At 40.4% G+C, this 19,658-nt stretch overlaps 1 protein-coding gene across 8 annotated transcripts in view; it reads left to right on the top strand.

Moving 5' to 3' along the window:
• The first annotated feature begins 858 nt into the window (after positions 1–858).
• The window catches only part of NFATC3 (nuclear factor of activated T cells 3), a 150,152-nt gene continuing 131,352 nt past the window's right edge, over positions 859–19,658 (top strand). For 4 of the 8 annotated variants that reach the window (XM_055299223.2, XM_055299224.2, XM_055299226.2 and 1 more), the window contains exon 1: positions 911–1,294. In XM_055299223.2, coding sequence (XP_055155198.1) covers positions 1,192–1,294 — 103 coding nt within the window. In that variant the 5' untranslated portion in view covers positions 911–1,191. Of the gene's footprint in view, positions 1,295–8,733; positions 8,828–19,658 lie in introns of those variants that run through there. The other 4 variants (XM_055299221.2, XM_055299225.2, XM_055299219.2 and 1 more) reach the window with 3 other exon arrangements.

Genomic DNA, 19,658 nt, shown 5'->3' with positions numbered 1-19,658 from the left:
TGGGCGGCTCCATCCCTCCCGCTTTCATGGATATGCACCAGGATGCAGAGAGCACAGCTGTGATTGGCACGAGCTCACAACGGGCTTTCCCGCTCGATCTACTCAACTTCCAGCAAGGGACAGGTCCTGCCCACTGGGCTTCGCGGAGGCCTCAAACGCGCACTCTGTCAAGGGAGCAGTTGCGGGGACCCGCTAGTGGGGACAAAGGCGCAGCCACCGGGGCGCAGGCTCCGCCCTGCAGAGGGTGGGGCTGCGGCGACCGCGAGCTCAGAGTCCGGACTTGTCGCGCTACCTGTCTCCTTCGGTTCCACCCCAACCTGGCTGGACCCTCGGTCCGGTCCCCGCCCTCTGGAGACTCAGCCATTAAAGTTGAGGTGGGGGGATGAGGATGTGGGCGGCGTCCAGGTAACCCTGCGGGGCCCTGATGCCTTCCCTAAAGCCAGCCATCAGGAGTAACACGATGCGCCCCCACATCACCAAACCCAGAACCTCAGTGCTTCGGCACCCCTTCCTCGACATGAGCCCCGCCCAATGAGGAAAAGGGTCTTCTCCATTGGCCGTTGGTGGTCCCCTATCCAATTAGTGAGGCTATCGGCCTTCTCCCGTCTAGTTTAGAAGGAATCGCCGGGGGAATACAGGCCAAACTACAACTCCCGAGAGGTAGCTGGGCTCTATGGGGGTGGCTAGTGGGGGGTGGGGGGGTGGGGGGGTGGGGGGGTGGGTGTGGGTGGGGGGGGGGTGGCTGCGTGTTCACGTGACTTCCTTCTTGCGGAGACCGAGTTACGCGATAGGCCTGTGAGGGGGCGGGGCCCGGCGCCCGTTCGCCGCGTTAGTGGCCAATCGGCAGCCAGGCAGAGTGGGCGCGCGTAGGGGGCGTGGCCGGGCGCGCGGCAGGGCGCGAGAGCGCGCCCGCGGCGGCTGTGGCGGAGACTGTGCGGGGGGCGGGGAACATTGGCTAAGGCGACAGTGGAGGCTTAGGCACCGGTGGCGGTGCTGCTCGGCGCGCGGCCAGCTTTCTAGTTCGGAACGGAACCCTTGGCGTCGCGGGCTCCGCCCAGAAAGTTTGCCGTGGAGTCGCGACCTCTTGGCCCGCGCGGCCCGGCATGAAGCGGCGTTGAGGAGCTGCTGCCGCCGCTTGCCGCTGCCGCCGCCGCCGCCTAAGGAGGAGCCGCAGCACCCTGGGCCACGCCGATGACTACTGCAAACTGTGGCGCCCACGACGAGCTCGACTTCAAACTCGTCTTTGGCGAGGACGGGGCGCCGGCGCCGCCGCCCCCGGGCTCGCGGCCTGCAGGTGGGTGCCAGGCCAGGCGGGACCGTGGAGCGACCCCGCTTCTCGCTCGCAGGATCTCTCGCCCCCTCCCTGTTCCCTTGGATGACCGGAGACCGATAACCCTATGTGTGTGCGCGCGCGTATGTGTGTGGTGAGTTAAAAATGGATTTAAATCGCTGAGGAGGCGTGTGGGTCGCTGCGACGTGGAAGTGGTGGCGGGCTTGGCTGGAAGCAAACTAGTGGGGAACTCGACTCCGGGACGATCGGGGTTTGGAGGCCCGGGATCCGGGCTGCTGCCCAAGTGGCGTCTGGTTGTCGCTGCTTTGCCAGCGTGTGTTGCAAGGAAAATGTTGTCCCTGTGAATTGTTAGCGCACTGGGTTTTTCACCTATTCTAGGTCGCTTCTTGAAATTTTCGTTTGAAAGATGCTTATTTTTCAACGGTAGGGCCCCTCTAAAAATCACGCACATGTTTCTTTAAGTCCACTTTGCTAGAAGAGTAATGCTTTCGAGTTAACGTCCACTCGTGCAAGTTTATGACCCACAATTAATTCGAAGTGTAACTGTAACGGAACTTTTCTGGAAACTGGATTTCCTTACTTGAATAAAGTGTTCCGGAAGATTTTTTTTTTTAAATAGTGGCTTGCTTTTTTCATAATTTTCCTAGAAAGTTCTAGAAGTCGATTTTTATTTAAAAAAAAACCTCTCGTTGGAAGATATTTTAAAGGAAATCTTGAATTGGGAAAGCTGGGCACCATCATGCTTGCAAGTCAGACCAATCAGGAAATAGAAACAGGATGACTGGGGACTTAGAGCTCTTTTGTGACCTGGTTTGGAATACTGTGGTTCATTAAGTTCAGTTTCCCTATTACATATGCATACGAACTTCAAAAAGGAAATGGATAAGAGTAATCCCTATTTTTTCTTGCCTGGTGTGAGGTGAATTTGTTAATGTTCATATTTGATGTTCAATAGACTGTTCTGTAGAGTTGCATTGAAAAACATACCTGAACGTGAGGCATGAGGATTCTCTAGGCGGTACTTATTTTATCGGTCCTTTTAGTCTTCATATGCTAGATGTCTTTTTCACTGTAGTACATAATTTATAATAGTTATGTGTTGGCTTCGTTTATTTTCAATTCCATTAACATAATTTGAGCACCTATTACGTCGAACCACTCTTACGGACCTTGTAGTGTTATGATGATGCAGAGGACTGAGGCTTCTCAAGGAGTTTGGGAAATAGTTGGAGGAGACACATAGTCCAAGTAATAACTGTATTACTAGGAAGTCTGTGAATGGTGATGCATTTTATAGTAGAGGAAGTAACAGGAAAAGTGGCATTTGTGGAGAGTGTAGCATTGAATTGTACCTAGATTATCGGGACTTGAAAGAAAAACAGCTTGTTTGAATGAGTATTTTTATTGTAGAAGAGATAAACAGTTGATGATGTCAGCGAATTTTATTGGGCACAAACTTGATTAGAGCATATATACAAATATATGATCGATAAGGGTGTTAACCAAACATATGAATAATAAAGGAATTGTGTGACTACATAAGTAGGAGTTGTATATACAACCAAAATACTGAATAACATTTCAAAGCTATGAAAAAATTTTTAATGATCTTTACCATACACAAAAGCCATTTTGATATTAAAATAGGTCTAAAAGGAGTTATCTGTAACTTGATTTATAACTGAAATTTCAAAAGGTAAACATCAGCAGTTTTATTTGTCACAAAAAGTCCACTTTAAAATATTTTAAGCCGGTAATTTTTTTAAAGTTTTTTTTTTAATATTAAGGCAAAATACATATGAAAAAACAAACCTTCTTAAAGTGAACAATTGAGTGCATTCAGTGTTGTGCAGCTACTGCTTCTGTCTACTTCTAAAACATTTTCTTCATCCAAAAGAAAACTCCTTAAACAGTTACCCCATATTTTCCCTTCCCTCCTCCCAACCCCTTGCAGCCACCAGTCTGGGATATGTCTCTATGGTACCTCTTTTTGATATTTTATATAAACAGGATAATATAATATGTGACGTTTTGTATCGGACTACCTCATTCCTTTCTATGGCTGAATAATATTCCATCGTGTGTGTGTGTGTGTGTGTGTGTGTGTGTGTATAAAGGAACACAATTTGTTCACCAATTGATGGACATTTGGGCTTTTTCTACCTTTTGGCTATTGTGAATAGTGCTGCTATGAACACATAGCAATTAATTTTGAAATTCTGTTGAGGATGTGTTACATATTCACAGCAAAGTTTTCAGAATTATTTGTTCACAAAGTAAGTTTTCATTTTACGAAGCATAATTATGAGTATGTAGTTTGAAGGAACAAAGTGGATTCACTGAAATGATTTTAGGATAATATATGCAGTAAAGTGGAAAATAAGAATAAAATTGTTGGTAGAATTCAGATCCTTGCTGGGTTATGTCAGTGTGTTTGCCGAACTTATTTTTGGATTCTCTTCCTCACTGGAATAGAAGTTCCTTGAGGTCGAGGATAGTGTCTGTATCTTTTTCAGTTATATTATCAGTGCCTAGCACAGTGCCTTTACATAGTAGGCACTATATATATAATATATAGTATATATTATATATGTATTATATATAATTATATAATATATATGTATTATATATAATTATATATAATTATATATAATACATATATAATATATAATATATTTACATATATAATGTAGATTTCATATATAATTTATATATATTATATACACATACAATATTATATATATAATGCATATAATTATATATGTGTCATGTAATAATATATATTTTATATATAATAAGGTATATATATTTTATATATTATATATAATGTTTATTATATATTTTATATATTTTTTTCTTTTTTGAGGTAGGGTCTCACCCTGTCACCCGGGCTGGAGTGCAGTGGCGTGATTTCAGCTCACTGCAGCCTCGACCTCTGGGGTTCAAGCGATTCTCTCGCCTCTGCCTCCTGAGTGGTTGGGACTACAGTCGTGCGCTGCCACAGCTGGCTACCTTTTGTGTTTTTAGTAGAGACGGAGTTTCACCATGTTGGCCAGGCTGGTCTCGAACTCCTGACCTCAAGGGATCCTCCTGCCTCAGCCTCCCAAAGTGGTGGGATTACAGGCATGGGCCACCGCACCCTGCCCAATATATATATTTTTAAATAGAGATGGAGGTCTCACTATGTTGCCCAGGCTAGTCTGGAACTCCTGGGCTCTCCTGCGTTGGCCTCCCAAAATGCTAGGATTACAGGTGTGAGCCACTGCACATAGCCCCAATATTTTGTTAAATAAGTGAATAAATAACACCTAAGTTTTTAATCATTGCTCACTGCTTTTTCGTGGTAGAGGAAATTGATGAGAATTGTTTCAGTTCTTTGGCTTTTATTGATGAGTTCCATAAATTAGATCTTGGTAATTTGGGGCTGCAGTGGTTTTACATCTCTAAAGGTTTGGGAGTACTTGTATCACAACTAAATTTCCATACAGTGAGAAGATTTTTGAAAAATAGTGAGGTGAGTGGATAGAGAGTGAGGACAAGCCAAGGGCTGAATTTAGTGAATGTCCTAAGCAGGCTTGTTAAAGTGCAAATTAGATGATGTGAGATGGACTTGATAACGCTTGATAATGTTGTATGTTGTATACATTTGTGACTGATGACAGACTTTTTAAGACTACTCTTTGTGGGGTATTTTGAGATTTTTTTCCATTAAAGAAAATTTAAGACCCTAGAGTCTTTAGCTTTCTTATTTATTTATTTTTTTAGACAGTCACATTTAGCAGTGGGGGGTTGTATACCAACTTTAGTGATGCTAATGTTAATACATTATGATAACTCACTACCATCAGACCAGCCTACCTTGTTTTTTTTTTTAAATTTAAGATGACAGTGCTATCTCTGATTTCTGCAGTTAAAAATGAACTAAACTTTTTCTTAACATTCTTTTACTTAATATCTAACTCTAAATAGATGATGTACCTCAGTAGTAAATAGGAAATTTAAAATAGGTACATGTTTAATGTATTCCATTAACATTGATTGCCATTATAAAGGGCAGCCTCTGGTACTCTATTTTAGTGTAGTGATTGTATATCTCTAAGTTTGATGTTATAATAATAATCTGTCCTTTGCAAATTCAGAGTTTCATTCTCAGGGTTCATTACTAAATATTGACTTTCTAGTCCTGAATGAGAGTTACTGGAAGGAATGTGCTATATACTATGTGTAGTATCTTATCTACTACTGCTTTTTCAAAGGGAGAAATATCTTAGATACAATATATATTTTTGTAAGAAGTTTACTCGGTGATAAGATATGTGTAATTTTTTTCAGATATTCCTTTAATACCCAACTTTTTCATATGTCAAGTTGAGGAACTTTTCCTAGAAATTGTCTTAGAATTTAATCTACAATGTTTTTACTTTGTTTAGTGCTTGGAGATCTGATCCAATTTACTGTCTCTTAGATAATTTTATTTTCTCACTTTTCAGTTTTTATTGATCATTTTTAGTCAAGGTTTTTGTTTTATCTTGTGTAAATGAGATAATGTATTTAAAGCACTTAGCACAGTCCTGGTCCTATTTAAGTGGTGGTAACTAAAATTTTTTTCAACACACCCCCCCCCCCCACAACATTTCTTCAAACACACACACACACACACACACACACACACACGAGTAGGCTACTTTTTACTTCCTTCTCTTTCCTAGACCCTTCTCCACGTGCTAAATTAAAACATTGAGAGATAGTAGGGCATTTACAAACAGTAGCAGTTTAAAAAGAAGAAAAAAAGAGATTAGGGCAGATGAGAGATTCAGCAATTTAAACCTTACATGAGTTAGAATATTTGGTCTTAAGACATTTTTATCTGTTTAATTCTAGTCTTTTAAATGTTACTTACCTCTTATATTTTATCAAATACTGAAAGTAATACACTTTTAATTATATTTTTCCACTTTCTTGAATTAAGTTCTTAGTACAGTGTGAAAGTTGGTTGATTTGCCGAACATTTAAGTATATAATTGGGTATTTAAATCAGTATGAAAAGGAGGAAGTTGCCTGGTTTCTTGTAGAAATTTTATGGTGTGTTTGTACAGCCCATTAGGTACTGTAAAGGAGGGTTTGGATGCTCCTTAGTAGCTTTATTTTCATACCTTAGGTCAATGTTTTCTGTAGAGTTGAATGTAGTGAGAATATGTATTAGACGACTGAGTTGATGATAAATATTTTAACATTTCATTTGGAAGAATACTACTCTGTTTCTTTGACACATTTCCTGATGTTGAAGGATGCTTCTAGGGGTAACTGGCAGAATTTTGTAGTCTAGATTAGTGAAAAAATGTGTTTCAGCAAGTATGGGGAAAAATCGAGGAAAAATTTCAATGTCATGTTTTTGTTAAAAACATTCATCATTGCAAGAGCTATTCCTGTACTTTCTTAGGTGCTCCTATTTGCCAATCCAGAAAGGATACTTTGGCATATATTCTTAACTATTAGTAGAAGTAATACTGTAGTAGTTTTATTGTGTTATAAAAGTTAAAACTTGGGTATTATATACATAGCCAAGAAGTTGTGGGGGTTAAGGCCTGTATCTTAAGCGTTCAAGATAATAATTTAGAGTAAGCTGTAGAATCAACTTATAATGATGACTTGCCTTTCTTTGGCAACCAGTAAACTTTGCCTAAAGTTGTATTTGTTTTTATTGAAGGCATAGTCCAAATTCTGCTTTTGAGGTTTGCTCTATATTTATTTTTTAAATGAAATGGAATCGTAAGGACATTTTTGGTGAGAAAATGTAGTAGTACTTTTTCTTCAGACAAAGTCATAAATAGTGATATATAAAATGGGGACCTTTTAAGAGAAGTTAATGAGTTGTATCACTGATTTCCCTCTCATTATTGCTAGTTGAGTAGTAGATAATTCAGTATGGTAATGTTTTGTTTTACATAAGAGGTGAGGTTGAAGAAGCCATAATATAGTGAAGGCAGTCACATTACTCTTAAAAGATAGGAAACCTGAGTAGGTTGAGCCTCATTTGATAGTAAGCAGTAGTTTGCTCACAGCAGTAACATAAATAAGGAAGGTGTTGTCTAAAGCTGTCCTGGTGGGTCAGGGAAGTAGACACAGCAGACTTGGCAGTAGGCCTGGCTTCTAAAACAAAATCCAAGTCATCAAATTTGCCCAGGCATGCCATATGAGGTTCAAGTAACAGTGGAATTTAAGAGGAGTGAGTTTGTTCAGGGAGGCTTAGGAGAGTCACAAGCAGGAGCAAGCTTTTTTAAGAGCTATCATTTAAACTCAAACATAATGTGGGTCTGCATCTATTTTGGCATTTCTAGTAATGTTTACGTAATTATATTGTATGACTTTCATCTGTTGGCAATTGGAGCTCTAAGATTTAAGTAACATAGCCTATGAATTGCTAGTTTACCGACAGCTGAAATTTAATCTTTGGGACAGTTCTAGTTAATATTAGTTAATATGCATGTGTGAGGCTGGGCGCGGTGGCTCACACCTATAATCCCAGCACTTTGGGAGGCCGAAGCGGGTGGATCACCTGAGGTCGGGAGTTCGAGACCAGCCTGGCCAACATGGTGAAACCCCATCTTTACTAAAAATACAAAATAGCTGGATATGGTGGCGGGCGCCTGTAATCCTAGCTGCTTGGGAGGCTGAGGCAGAATGGCTTCTTGAACCTGGGAGGTGGAGGTTGCAGTGAGCTGAGATGGTACCATTGCACTCCAGCCTGGGGGACAGAGTAAAACTCTCTCTCAAAAAAAAAAAAAAAAAAAAAAAAAAAAAAATGCTGGGCACAGTGGCTTAACACCTGTAATCCCAGCACTTTGGGTCACTGAGGCAGGCGGATCATGAGGTCAGGGGTTTGAGACCAGCCTGACCAACATGGAGAAACCCCGCCTCTACTAAAAATACAAAATAGCTGGGTGTGGTGGCGCATGCCTGTTGTAATCCCAGCTACTCGGGAGGCTGAGGCAGGAGAATCACTTGAACCTGGGAGGCGGAGGTTGCAGTGAGCTTAGATCGCGCCATTGCACTCCAGCATGGGCAACAAGAGCGAAACTCCGTCTCAAAAAAAAAAAATGTTTAAAAAGGAACTACAAGTCTATGAAAGCCTGAACATCACCGGTATACCAGAGAAGTAACCTGAAGGCTTCATTTTCTTTTTTCTTTTTTCTTTTTTTTTGAGATGGAGTCTTGCTCTGTCTCCCAGGCTGGAGTGCAGTGGCGCAATCTCGGCTCACTGCAACCTCTGCCTCCTGGGTTCATGCCATTCTCCTGCCTCAGCCTCCTGAGTAGCTGGGACTACAGGCGCCCACCACCGCATCCGGCTAATTTTTTGTATTTTTAGTAGAGACGGGGTTTCACCGTGTTAGCCAGGATGGTCTCTATCTCCTGACTTGGTGATCCGCCCGCCTCGGCCTCCCAAAGTACTGGGATTACAGGCCTGAGCCATCGCGCCCAGCCCGTCATTTTCCTACATAATGTACAGTTTCAGAATGTCTTATGTTACAGCAGCAGGTGAGAATTTTGCATTTTAAAATATGTTTTTCAGTGTCTTAACATTTTGTGTTAATTTTGTATTTATTAATTTTCATCAGCTTTGCTGTTTAATTAGAAAATAGGTAGGATTATTTGACCTCTGAAATTGGATCATATTCAGGTTAATTCTTTTCTCCTAAAACTTTTTCAATAAGTTGATTTGTATTAAATGTAAAAATGTTTCTAAAAGCATTTTTTTCTCATCAAGGTAATCACTGACTAGAACACTTTAATGGACTATTTGTGAGTTGTACTTAAATGTAAATATTTTTCAGTATTGCTTTAAAAAATCTTTCAGTAAAAATTGTTAAAAATGGCATTTAGAAAAAAATGACATTCAGAAATTGTTGAAGCTAGATGATGGGTATGTGGGGGTTCACGATAATATTCTCTGTTCTTTATATATGTTCTTAAATTTCCATAATAAAAACTTTAAAAAATGACATTCGAAAGCTCTTCAAATTCTTTAAGGTACTAGATTAGGATAGGAAAAATATTCACTTTTAAAAATAGCATTGTGAAGGCTATAGGATTTGTTGTGTGTGGTTAAAAAAACTGGCTTAACAAATTAACAGAAAATAAAAGTTAGCATGATATGTCTGATTTACAAAAGTCATTTCTCCCTTTGATCGTGTAGTGTTAACAGCAAGATGGTGGGTGAGTTAGTGGCGCACATAAATAGGAAGTAAACTGATCTTATGCTTTTGAGTAGGTGCTTTAACATTTTAAAAATATTTTCTAATTAACTATATGACGCTAGAAAAATCCATTTATTATCTAGTAATTTAAGAGCTTGAAATTGTTTTAAAAATTTTAATGTTTGATCACGTTGCTTGTATCTGTCAGTCTGATGTTAAGTGTCATTTCTATGAACTTTTCAGTTTATTCATGATGAAAAGAAGCTAGATAATTTGTTCATGATTTTAAGACTACATTTTTAATCATTTTTAATTTTTAATCTGCATTTTTTTTTTTTTTTTTTTTTTTACCTGGTGGAGTGACCCAAACCTTCATTCCTGAAGGGTCTGGGCCACTGGGCCATTTGTGTTTTTTTTTTTTTTTTTGAGACAGAGTCTCGCTCTGTTGCCCAGGCTGGAGTGCAGTGGCACAATCTCGGCTCACTGCAAGCTCCGCCTCCCGGGTTCATGCCATTCTCCTGCCTCAGCCTCCCAAGTAGCTGGGACTACAGGCGCCTGCCACCACGCCCGGCTAATTTTTTGTATTTTTAGTAGAGACGGGGTTTCACCGTGTTAGCCAGGATGGTCTCGATCTCCTGACCTCGTGATCCGCCCACCTCAGCCTCCCAAAGTGCTGGGATTACAGGCGTGAGCCACCGCGCCCGGTGTTAATCTGCATTTTTAATAATTGGCAGAAACTCACAAAAATAATAGACATAAGTTTTTTTTATTTGTGAACATTTTAGAACAAACAAGGTCTGAAATTTGTATTTCACATCTTGTCATTTGTGAGATCATATTGAATACTAAAGTTTTTTTTTTTTTTTTGAGGCAGTGTTTCACTCTTGTTGCCCAGGCTGGGGTGCAATGGTGGGATCTCGGCACACCGCAACCTCTGCCTTCTGGGTTCAAGCGATTCTCCTGCCTCAGCCTCCCGAGTAGCTGGGCTTACAGGCATGCGTCACCACACCTGGCTAATTTTGTATTTTTAGTAGAGGCGGGGTTTCTCCATGTTAGTCAGGCTGGTCTCAAACTGCCAACCTCAGATAATCCCCCCGGCTTGGCCTCCCATAATGCTGGGATTACAGGCATGAGCCACCACGCCTGGCCGAATAATAAAGTTTTAATCTTGTCCTTTACATAAAAGATATCTTTGGGGAAGATATAGAAAGTTTAATCTAAATTTTACTTATTTTTTATTGCACATGAAAGGTTTAAGGAAATTTGATAGCTTCTCTGCTGTCAACACTTCTTTATAGTTTTCACTTTCTTTCAGTAAAGGTAGTTCAAATAACACTCAAGAAAAAAGATGATCAGAAGTTGTTGAGGCAAGATGGTAGGTATATGGGGACTCTGTACTTTAGGTATATTTGAAAACTTACATTATACAAAGTTTTGAGGACTTTTTTTTTTTTTTTTTTTTTTTTTTTGAGACAGAGTCTCGCTCTGTTGCCCAGGCTGGAGTGCAATGGCGCGATCTCGGCTCACCGCAACCTCCGTCTCCTGGGTTCAAGCAATTCTCCTGCCTCAGCTTCCCGAGTAGCTGGGATTACAGGCGCCTGCCACCACGCCCGGTTAATTTTTGTATCTTTATTAGAGACGGGGTTTCACCATGCTGGCCAGGCTGGTCTGGAACTCCTGACCTCAGGCGATCCGCCCGCCTCAGCCTCCAAAAGTGCTGGGATTACAGGCGTGAGCCACCGCGCCCGGACTGAGGACTTTTTTTTTTTTGAGATAGGGTCTTTCTCTGTTGCCCATGCTGGAGTGCAGTGTTGTGATCACAGCTTACTGCAGCCTCAGCCTCCTGGGCTCAGTTGATCCACCCACTTCAGTTTCTTGAGTAGCTGGGACCACAGGTGCGCCACCATGCCTGGCTAATTTTTAAATTTTTTTGTAGAGGTGAGGTCTCGCTGTGTTGCCCAAGGTGGTTTCAAACTCCTGGATTCAAGTGATCCTCCAGCCTTGGCCTCCTGAAGTGATAGGATTAACAGGCATGAGCTACTGCGCCCAGCCTTTGAGACCTCTTAACCATGAGCCAGAGCAAGAAATACATTTTGTTTCAACCCAACACACAGGTACATGTTTATACACACAAACTGAGATAGATGTTTCATGTAAAAGTGTTTAGCTTTACTGCATGACATTACTCTGACATTTTCATTACATTAAAAAATTTGTCACAGCTTACTAATAGATCACTTACTACCTTCAGTTTGAAAAACCGAGCTCTAGGAGATGGTTTCATGGTTCTGATTAAAACTGTTAGTACATCGAAGCTGGGTGCAGTGCCCTGTGCCTGTAGTCCCAGCTACTTGGAAGTATCTCTTGAGCCTAGGGATTCTAGACCAGTCTGGACAACATAAGGATACCCTGTTTCTTAAAAACAAAAACAAACTGTTAGTGCATCGAGTTGTTCTTATTATTCAAACCATATTTCCCACATCTGTAGTTCTTTAATATGTTAAACTTTAAAAATTGACTTAGCTTATTGCTATCTTTTTATTGGGTTAGTTGGCTGGTAAATTTTGCCACTTCCTGAAAATGACTTTTGTTTCCCCCCTTCTCTCTGCCCTGTGGCCAAAGTCTTGGTCTCCTTCCATTTGGATTTGTGTATTAGTAGTTTTCTCTTCATATTTTCTCCTAATTCAGTTCTGAAAGTCATAGTTGAGGTTATCTTCAATTCCCACTCCTTTTTGTCTGTAACCTGCCTTTCCTCACAGTTTTTCATTGTGCTCCACCATTTTATATCTGTTACTTCGGATATCAAGCTCATCACCTTTATTCATCTCTTTTCAGTCGCAGTGTGAAACCTTTCCTTTCATCCATTTTCCTGATCTGCCGTCAACGTGTTCACCAAAGACTTTCTCTTTTGTTAGACAACTTAACAGATATTTTGATGTAGTACTGAGCTAGATCTGGATTCTAGATTCGTTTCTGTTGCTAATTGTGTGATACTGCTAAAAAGCATAGAGTTTCAAGCTAATTCAGTCCTTCCATTTTACAGGAGAGGAAATTGAGACTCAGATTGACCTGCCCAAGGTCATTTAACTGGTTAATATCAAAACAGAGACTCAGGACTTGTGACTCCTAGTCCTTTGGTCTTCTCCAGTAAGTTGCTTAATTTTTGCTTGAAAATCCTACAGTTCCTTCTTGTGGATTAAAAACAACAACAACAAAGAAAATCCTACAGTTCTTTTTGCACAACCTATGATTTTGATCATTTTGTAACTTTTTGTTTGTGATACATTAGATATTTAATCCAGTGTTATTGAGTACCTATTATGTGCAAGGTATTTTTATGTGCATTATCTCATGATAACCTAGAGAGAGGTATTATTTCCATTTAGTGCATGAGGAAACAGAAATGCAGATGGATTTGACCATCTAGAAAGTGGGATTAGCTGGGATTTGAACCTTGGTTTTCTGACCTCAAATTTTGGGCCCTTTCTGCTATGCCTGCCTCTTGCCTTGCTATTCTCAGAAAGAGTTTAAGTACAGAAATACTCAGTTTTTCCTATGGTGAAAGCAAGGGTCATGTTGGGCATATGGAATCAAATGTATATAAGTCATGTCTTACAAATTACATGTGTTCCTGTGACTAGATTTTCTGCTTTGGGCTCAAAATAGCTACTTGAGAGATGCTTCTTATTCCTGCCTGCTCTAGTAAATTTTAAAGGGTAGCAGTGATACAGTTAGACCAATAGAGGGTACTGTATCGCTATATCGCTAATTGTGCTAGGCCCAAATTTAGTTCTTTTGAGCCTTTTCTCTTTTCTGCTTTGTGGATCTGGAGGTCAAGAGGTGATATCATTTTAGGTTTTAAGGCAGTTTACTCTAAGGAGGAATGGCCTTTGTCTTTGGAGCCCCCCTCCGCCCATGTTGTCTTGATTAGGGTCTGATTTGTCATCTTGCAGGCTGTTTTGCTTTTAAAGTTTAAAGTGTTTAGATCTGTCATCAAAATTGCCCTAAACCTGAATGAGGAAAAATTCAGAATTTTAAAAATGCTCAATTGTCAGGGTAGTTTCATTTTTCAAGGTTAACATTTTGCTTTCACATGTTCAAAAAAAAATTAATGCTATTTATTTGATTGAATTTAGGATGCAAGGAAAACTATTCTACCTTCTATAGCCACTAGGACTGACACACATTTTTTTCCTTGATATTTTGACCAATTTGCCATCTGCCATTTATTCTTATCTCTCAAGATCAGTACTCTTTTGGATTTTCTCTCTCTTTTGTACATACCCAGTTGTCTCTGAGTTTTACCAGAACTCTCCCTTTGAGAGCAAAGGCAAGAAAGCTCTTTTGTCATACATGTTACCTAGTAAATGTTGGCTGATCATGGTTTTAGAACTTCTGTTGACTTTTTAATCATCTGATTACTATTTGAAAGAAATAGTAAAATACTCTTAATCTTCTAGTTTAAATATATGCAAAACAGTTATGTTTGGATTGATATTTGCTGAGGGGAAGGAATGAGACAACAGATGCTGGCTTCACACAGCTCTTCTCTTTTTAAGAGTGATAAAGGACTTTTCCAGAAGCCTTCAGCAAACTTAACCTTGCATTTCATCGACCAAAACTGGGTTACATTCCCTTTCCTAAATTAGTTACTGGTAAAGATGAGTGGAATTATTCTTAGCCAACCAGACCTATGCCTTGGCCTGAGGATATGGTTGGCTTCCCCAAAACACAAGGCTGCATGGGAGAGGAGTGGATACAAGGTAGAAAATCTGTTAGGGAGGAAGAAAGAGAAAATGGATGCTGGGAGGGGGTCAACCAAAAGAATTGTCTGCGCTTACTATCCACAGTATTCTAGCAATTGAGAGACTTAAAAAAATTTTTTTTGAGAGAGAATCTCACTCTATTGCCTAGGCTGGAGTGCAACCTCTGCCTCCTGGGTTCAGGTGATTCTCATGCCTCAGCCTCTCAAGTAGCTGAAGTAGCTGGGTTTACAGGTGTGCACCACATGCCCAGCTAATTTTTTTTTTTTTTTTTTTTTTTTTTTGAGACAGAGTCTCGTTCTGTCACCCAGGCTGGAGCATAGTGGCACAATCTCTGCTCACTGCAACTTCCACCTCCCAGGTTCAAGTGATTTTATTGCCTTATGCCTCCCGACTAGCTGGGATTACAAATGTGTGTCACCGTGCCTGGCTAATTTTTGTATTTTTGGTAGAGACAGGGTTTCACCATGTTGGACACGCTGGTCTTGAACTCCCTACCTCAGGTGATACGCTTCGGCCTCCCAAACTGCTGAGATTATAGGCATGAACCCCTGTGCCCAGCCAGTTGAGGGACTTTATAATGTAAACCTGACTTTTGCTATGCAGTTACTTTTTCTGGCACTTGCTTTTTCTTTTGCTTTGTCAGAGTCCTTGGGGATGGGCATGGGAGTTGATAGAGGTCCCAAGAAAAAGAAGTATGGCTGTTGATCCTGGATTAATAACAGTAGGGTTGGTGTCTGATGGGTGGGAGATCTGGGACACAAAATTCATTTTTGTTGTGTGGTTCAGGTGGAATCTGATGATTATGCAGACATACAGAAGCATAAAGACAGTGTCAAATCCTGATTTGTCAAAATTGAGATAGTAAAGTGTTTTTTAAATGCTTATTTTATTTTATTTCTTAAAATTTATTTTGAGACAGGGTCTCACTTTGCTGCCCAGGCTGGAGTTCAGTGGCTCAATCACAGATCACTGCAGCCTTAACTCAGCCTCCCAAGTAGCTCAAACCACAGGTGCTTGCCACCACACCCAGCTAGTTTTTAAAAATTATTTTTGATAGAGATGGAGTCTTTCTGTGTTGCCCAGGCCAGTCTCAAACTCCTGGGCTTGAGCAATCCTCCCACATCGGCCTCCCAATGTACTGGGATTATAGGTGTGAGCCACCATGCCCACCCTAAAAATTCTTTTTAAAGTGCTTTGTTTCACTCTTTCGAAGGCTAATCTGAAAGAAACTAGCTGTTGTTAAAGGATAAAATAGAAGAATATGTAGAAGAAGAGAAAGTTGTAACCAGAGGGGAACATTGTATGAGATCTTAGAGTAACTGAGCTGGAAGGGACCTCAAGAAAGTCCCCTTCCATTAAGTGGGTAAATATACTAAATCATTTAATCTTTTAATTAAGTTTTGTTAAGTGTCAGTATTATTATGTGCCAAATACTGGTAATACAAATTAAATATAATTCAGTCTATTGGAGTAGACATATAAATGACTACAACAATATTAATATAATAGAGGTACAGAGAAGGCCCTCTGAGCGTATAATGACACAGATTAACTCTGAGTAGAGAGGTCAGAGAAGAGTACAGTTGAGCAGAATCCAGTGGGAAGAGTTCACCAGGTGGCTAAGGGAGGACATAACATTTCAGGCCAGTTGATTATCACACCCAAAGACAGGTTAAAGAGCATGGTCCTTTAATTTGGAAAGTGGAAGATCAGGATTCTGTCGTGTCCAGATGTGGCTGGAGAGAGACAGACTATTATACTCTATTGAGGAGTTTGGATTTTAGTTTGAAGACAGCAGGGAGCCATTGAAGGATTTCAAATTGGGCAGAAATGTCAGATTTGTAGCTCCATCACTCTACTATACTGTGGGTAATAGATTGAAGAAGACAGGAATGGAGATGGGGACACATGTATTTGAGAAATGATAAGGGTAGAGCAGTGAAGACGACAAAGTGGGAATACTGCTCAGATAGATTTACAGGAAAGAAATCAATAGGACCTCGTATCCATTGAGTAAGGAAAGGGAAGGAGGCAGGATTATTTCTATTTTTCTAGTTTGGGTCAGTTGTAGGAGAATCAGCTTTGGAGGTGGGGAGGGAGAAAGGTGATTCATTTTAATAAAATGTGCTATTACGAAAGATCTGTGGAAATAGTGGTGAACAAGACATGGCCCTTGCCCTCGTGAAGTGCATAGTCTAGTAATAATGTAACTAGTGTCATGAAAGTGAAAGTATAAAGTGCAATGAGAGTATATAGTAAAAAGGAGTTCAGTTTTGTGTATGTCTAGTTTGAAGCATCTGTAGATTTACTAGGCAATTGGAAATAAAGTGTAGAGCTCAAAAGAGAAACTTGCACAAAAGAGATTTGAAAGTTATTGGTCTATAGATATTGATGATAGTTGAAGTCATGGGCATGGATGAAGTCACTGCAAGAGAGTGTGGATTAGAATGTGAAAAGGAGGCTGAGAACAGAACTCTGGAAACAACAGTATTGCAAGGATGGCAAGGAGAGGAGAAGTCTGAGAAGATGCTGTCAGAGAGTTAAATTAGACAGTCAAGAGAATGGTGTAGGGAAAGCCAAGGTAGAAGAGGGTTTTATCTATTTCAACAGCTTTATTGAGGTAAAATTGACATTTAATAAACAACATATTTAAAGTGCACAGTTTAAGTTTTGACATATGTGGAGACCCATGAAACTTTTACCAGATTCAATATAGTGAACATATCCACCACCCCCCAAAAGAAGTTTGTTTGTGTGCCTTTGTAATCACTCCCTCCCATACACCTTTCTCCCTTTCCCAGACAACCGCTGAACTCACTAGAACATTTATATAAGTGGAATTGTAAAGCATGTACTCTTTTTTTGGAGGGGGTGCTGACTTCTTGTCATTATTATTTTGAGATACGTCCATGTTATTGAGTTTATCAGTAGGTCATTAATTTTTATTGGGGAATAGTTGCCATTATGTATGTATAGTACAATTTGTTTTATCCATTCACCTATTGATGGACTTTTGGATTGTTTCCTGGTTTTGGCTGTTACAAATAAAGCAGCGATGAATATTCATGTATTGTCTTTGTATGGACACATCTTTCCCATTCCCTTGGGTAAATACCTAAGAATGTAATGGTTGGGTCATTTGGTAGATGTACATTTAACTTTTTGTTTATTATTATTATTATTATTTATTTATTTATTTATTTTTTGAGATGGAGTCTCACTCTGTCGCCAGGATGGAGTGCTGTGTGATGCATATCTCGGCCCACTGCAACCTCCCAACTCCCTCGTTCAAGTTGTTCTCCTGCCTCAGCCTCCTGAGTAGCTGGAATTACAGGCACACGCCACCATGCCTAGCTAATTTTTGTATTTTTAGTAGAGACAGAGTTTCACCATGTTGACCAGGATGGTCTCGATCTCCTGACCTCGTGATCCACCTGCCTCAGCCTCCCAAAGTGTTGGGATTACAGGTGTGAACCACTGTGCCTGGCACATTTAACTTTTTAAGAAACTGCCAAACTGTTTTCCAAAGTGGTTATATCATTTTAAATTCCCACTAGCAATGGAAATACATATTTTGACATCCTAACCAACATCAGGTTTAGGTAGTCTTTTTAATTTTAGCCATTCTAACAGGTTTGTAGTGGTATCTTCTGTAGGTTTAGTTTATATTTCCCAAATAACTAATGCTCTTGAACATCTTTTTATGTGCTTATTTGCTGTCTATCTTTTTTGATTGTTTGTTTAAGCTTTTTACCCATTTAAAAAAGTTTTTTATTTTGAAATAATTAATAGATACACAGGAAGTTGTAAATAAAATGTAAACAGGTTCTGGGTACCCTTTACTCAGTTTCTCCCAATGATAACATCTTGCATAACTGTAGTACAATATTGAGACTAAGAAAATGACATTGGTACAATCCACTGAACTAACTCAGATGTGACCAATTTTACATGCGCTGATTTGTGTGTGTTTATATGTGTAGTTCTCTGCAGTTCTATCATATGTAGATTAGTGTAACTACTACCATGATCAAGATACAGAACTGGGCCAGGTGCGGTGGCTCATGCCTGTAATCCCAGCACTTTGGGAGGCCAAGGCGGGCGGATCACGAGGTCAGGAGATCGAGACCATCCTGGCTAACACGGTGAAACCCCGTCTCTACTAAAAATACAAAAAAATTAGCCGGGCGTGGTGGTGGGCGCCTGTAGTTCCAGCTACTCGGAGAGGCTGAGGCAGGAGAATGGCGTGAACCCAGGAGGCGGAGCTTGCAGTGAGCGGAGATTGCACCACTGCATTCCAGCCAGGGCGACAGAGCGAGACTCCGTCTCAAAAAAAAAAAAAAAAAAAAAAAAAAAAAAAAAAAAAAAAAAATTAGCCAGGTGTGGTGGTGGACGCCTGTAATCTCAGCTACTGGGAAGTCTGAGACAGGAGAATTGCTTGAACCTGGGAGGCGAGGGTTGCAGTGAGCTGAGATTGGGCCATTTCACTCCAGCCCAGGTGACAGAGTGAGACTCTGTCTCAAAATAAAATAATAATAATAATAATAAATACAGAACTGTTTCATCTCACTAACTTCTTTATAAGCACATCCTTTTCCCTCCCTCTTCCCCAACCCAGTCTCAAATTCCTGGCAACCACTAATCTATTCTACATCTGCAAAGTATTATTTCAAGAAAATGTTAGCTACATAAATTGAGTCATACACTATGCGACTTTTTTGGGGGAGGGCAGGGGGACAGGGTCTCACTAGGTTGCCAAGGCTGGAGTACAGTGGCATGATTATGGCTCACTGCAGCCTACAACTCCTGGGCTCAAGCTCTCCTCCCACCTCAGCCTCCCAAAGTGCTGGGATTACAGGTATGAGCCACCGTGCCAGGCCCTATGTGACCATTTGAGGTTGACTTTTTCTTCACTCATTGCCTGGCAATCCTTCCAAGTTGTGGGGTATATTAATAGTTTGTTCTGTTTTATTGCTAAGTAGTATTCCATGATATGGATGTACTACAGTTTAATTGTTTACCCATTGAAGGACATTCGGGTTATTTCCAGTTATTGGCTATTATGAAAATTGCTATGAACATTTGTGTACAGATTTGTATGTGGATATGTGTTGTTTCTTTTTTTTTTTTCTGATATAAATACCCAGAAGTACAAATGCCTCCTGACCTCCAATCTGTGAATTTAGTTTTATAAGAAACTACCAGGGTGTGGTGGCTCACATCACACCTGTAATCCCAGCACTTTGGGAGGCCGAGGTAGGCAGATCACTTGAGGCCAGGAGTTTGAGACCAGCCTGGGCAACATGGTGAAACCCCATCTCTACTAAAAATACAAAAATTAGTCAGGCATGATGATGCATGGCTATAGTCCCAGCTACTTGGAAGGCTGAGGCATGAGAAATCGCT

This window comes from Symphalangus syndactylus, chromosome 11, assembly GCF_028878055.3.
Source record: "Symphalangus syndactylus isolate Jambi chromosome 11, NHGRI_mSymSyn1-v2.1_pri, whole genome shotgun sequence".
Taxonomy (NCBI): Eukaryota; Metazoa; Chordata; class Mammalia; order Primates; family Hylobatidae; genus Symphalangus; species Symphalangus syndactylus.
This window is presented reverse-complemented; position numbering and strand designations above follow the sequence as displayed.